At 44.7% G+C, this 3,520-nt stretch overlaps 1 protein-coding gene across 1 annotated transcript in view; it reads right to left on the reverse strand.

Annotated features, from left to right (window-relative positions):
• Positions 1-3,148, reverse strand: part of lrrc75ba (leucine rich repeat containing 75Ba) — a 16,591-nt gene extending 13,443 nt beyond the window's left edge. The window contains exon 1 of the mRNA XM_032516835.1: positions 2,443-3,148. Coding sequence (XP_032372726.1) covers positions 2,443-2,727 — 285 coding nt within the window. The 5' untranslated portion in view covers positions 2,728-3,148. The remainder of the gene's footprint in view (positions 1-2,442) is intronic.
• Between the last annotated feature and the right edge of the window lie 372 nt (positions 3,149-3,520).

Genomic DNA, 3,520 nt, shown 5'->3' on the forward strand with positions numbered 1-3,520 from the left:
TTGAAACAAAATAAAAACAGCTGTGCAACTGAGTCAAGGTTTAGAAATCTGTGAGATTTAATAATTCCCTGGAGAGAATAACCAAGTGGGAAGACAATTTTCACAGAGGAAACGCAGTAACAGTGTGAAAACGGCTCGCGAAATTAAAACAGTAGCGTCCCCGTCTTATATCCTGTTTCCCCTTGAGAAGAAAATATACGTCTAAATACGTCTAATCTTACTGACAAGTTGGAGCCACTTCTTGACCCAGGACTTGCTTTGATAATACGTAGCACTGAACAAATGTTTCCTTCAGACTCCAAGGAGTCTCTCCTTCAGGGAGGACACACAGGGAAGGGATTTTCAAAGTCATACGACCTGAAAAGCATGGTGAATAATTATATGAGTAACAATAAGACACTCCTAAACAGACACAAATTTCACCATGGACCTAGACTGGGTAAACCCTGTCCACTCTGCTGGGGATTTGATTTCACCCTGCAGCTTGGTCTGGAAACCTGCACGTTTATTTCTCCAGCTTCAGATCACAATTTTGCGGGAACCAATCACAAACTGGCTTATCTACCTGGCGCGCTATTGGCGGGTTTAACACGATAGAGAAGCGACCAAGCAGCTTCTTGTTTACATTCAACATAGTGGCCACCAAACGCCACCGAAGCACAGATAACCTTGTTCTTGTAATAGGCTCGTTCGATATGAGCCAGGTCTCGATCAACGGCGATTGCCGCTCGTTGCATGCTGGTTGCAAGACCCAGGCAGACCCAGAGCATGCTGGGAAAAGCCAGCCTCTCGGCTGATCTAACAGCTGATTGGTTCAGAATCGACTTAACATGATGACGTTTTATATAAACTTTATAATTCTAATAATAAGTCTCATTCTGTACAGAACGCATAGTGTGGCTGATAGTTGATATGTTTAGAAGTCAGAGAGATTAAATATGTTCAGATCACGGATCTGTTGGTCTGATTAGTTGAAGGACTATCCAATTGCGTAGAGTCATTTGAACTATGCTCGTTAGTCACACCTCTTGTGCAGAGAAAATACAGAGCAGAGTCCCCAGACCAATGCTCAATTTCAAATCTATTGAGCTTGGCTTGGTCTGGTGATAGCCAGACTACCACAGACCCCCATTTTATTAGATTTCTGATCGCATTTTATTACAGAAAGTGTATAAAACCTATGACCAAAATAGTCATACTTTGTGTCACTGTGTTACGTTTGGATGGAATTATAGTGAAAATGATGACAATAAAAAAATGTTTCCAGTTATGCCGGGGACCCCCTGGAAACCATCATCGACCCTTGGGGGTCCATGGTAACCGCTGTTCTAGGTCAGGACTACAATACTTACTCTTAACTATTGTCACAGTCAACGAAGACAACATCAAATATACTGCAACTAAATCTTTTACAAACAGGATAAAAACTGCTGTGTTTTTGGCTTTGGGTTTAATAGATCTTTATAAGCTATAAAAAGCATTAGTAATTCTTCTATGAACATCACCAAAAGTCACAAGGTTTTCACATGAAAAGCACAGTGCAAGTAAGCTATGTATTTTAATAAAGTTAATAAATCCTTTTGGGGAAGAATAATCTTTTGTATTTGGAAATACAGGACTTCAGGGATTAACATTGTTGCTGCTTCAGCACAGGCTATTAGAGAGAGAGAGAGAGAGAGAGAGAGAGAGAGAGAGAGAGAGAGAGAGAGAGAGAGAGAGAGACATTAGTAGTGGAGAGGGATGGAGTAGCTCTAATGGCAGCGTTAGAACAGCCTGAGGAGAGGTGAGACTCTGTCCATAGTGGAACAAACAAAGGCAGATAGGGAGAGGATGGTAGAGGAGGGGACGGAGGAGAGTGCTCTGTTTGTGTTTGTGGAATCCAGATCCCATCCAAAGACAATGACATTTAGGATAATGCAATTACAGTTTGACCATTTCCTCATTTAGAGTGCAGTTTATATCCTATCCTATCGATCAAAAGTCAACAGGGAGCAGCTATACCCACAGTGAGAGTGAACACTGATGTGAGTCACAGCTCTGTGCATGTCACGGGTACACTCTGCCAAATCTGTTGCGTACTTTCTATCAAAACAAATGCTACTGGTAGTGGCCGAAGCAGCGAGGCCATGCACGCAGATGAGAGGCTGTAAGGGGTGAGGAGGGCTGGGGTCAGAGGTCAAAAGGCTTGGAGCAGAGGCTGGATGCAGATTAGGAACTTGCAGAACACATCAAGTCCGTACGCGCGCACACACACACACACACACACACACACACACACACACACACACACACACACATGCCTGCCCTTGTTGTTGCTTGTTCTCCATCTTTTGGGGTGTTTTGAGGATAGACCACACAAGCATCAAAGCAGGCTTAAAGCCGCAGTGCACGAGTAAACAGGTCTGACTTCAGACCGAGATGCTACGTGCACTTTCTCCTTACCTTCCTCAGTAGTTTGAGCACGTCGGTTGCCTGCTCCATCCTGCGGTCCCGGAGCAGCTTCTGGATCTCTTTGATCCACGCCACTCGCCTTACATACGGGCTGTGGTTGGTCCTCCGCAGCATCCCGGGCAGTTTGTCCGATTTCAGCATCAGAGCAAACAGAAAGTCCCCGCCGCCTCCGCTGCCCCTGCACTCGCTCTCTCCGGTGCCATCTAGAAGCTTGCGTCGCTTTTTGGAGAAATTCTCATTGTCTAGGCTGTTCTGCCTGCTCAGTCTGGAACCCATGGTGTTGTTGTTTTTCTGCAGACGCAGGCGGCGTTTAAGTTAACAAACGCCTTATGTAGCGCAGACAAAATTACAAAGAGGACAAACCCATGATCCGTTTTACAGATGCTCCTCAGTGGATGGTGGAAAACAGCGCCGTATTGTCTGGCGCTGGCTGCGTAGCTGTGTGGTTCCGGTGCACAACCACACACGCACTTTCCCTCGACAGTCTAATTGATCACCACTCTCACATGCACGTTGCTATTTTGATTTTTTTTCTCCACCGCCTTTTACGTGCGCCTGGCTCGGTTGATGAGGATGCTCCGGCTGCTTCATCCTCCGGCCCGCCTAGGCTTTACGCTGCTGTTTAGGTTGGAGCAACATGGAGCGTCCGACCAATCGCTGCATCCGGTTTCCCGTTACGCGTCTCTCCTCCTAGGCTTGAAATTCCCCTCTGCAACAAGGCAGAATAAAATATGCCATGTCAGTGTTGTTTTAGACCAGTGGCTCCCAAACTTTTTCACGTCAAGGACCCCTAAATTGACACACTTTTTAATACGACGACCCCCCGACTCCCCCGTCTCATGGGATTTTGGCTTTTAGATGTTTTATTACAGTTGAGTGTATGAAACCCATGACCAAAAATAGTCATAAATTCTCAGTCATTGTGTTAGCCTACTTATGGATGGAATCTGAAGAGATTTATCTTTGATGATTTAAAAAAAAGAAAAGAAAGTTAATTCCTTTTTTGTGATGACTAATTTTAATTTTTTTAAACAAAATACAAAACATACAACTCGCAACATGAACATCC

This window comes from Etheostoma spectabile, chromosome 5 (genome assembly GCF_008692095.1).
Source record: "Etheostoma spectabile isolate EspeVRDwgs_2016 chromosome 5, UIUC_Espe_1.0, whole genome shotgun sequence".
Taxonomy (NCBI): Eukaryota; Metazoa; Chordata; class Actinopteri; order Perciformes; family Percidae; genus Etheostoma; species Etheostoma spectabile.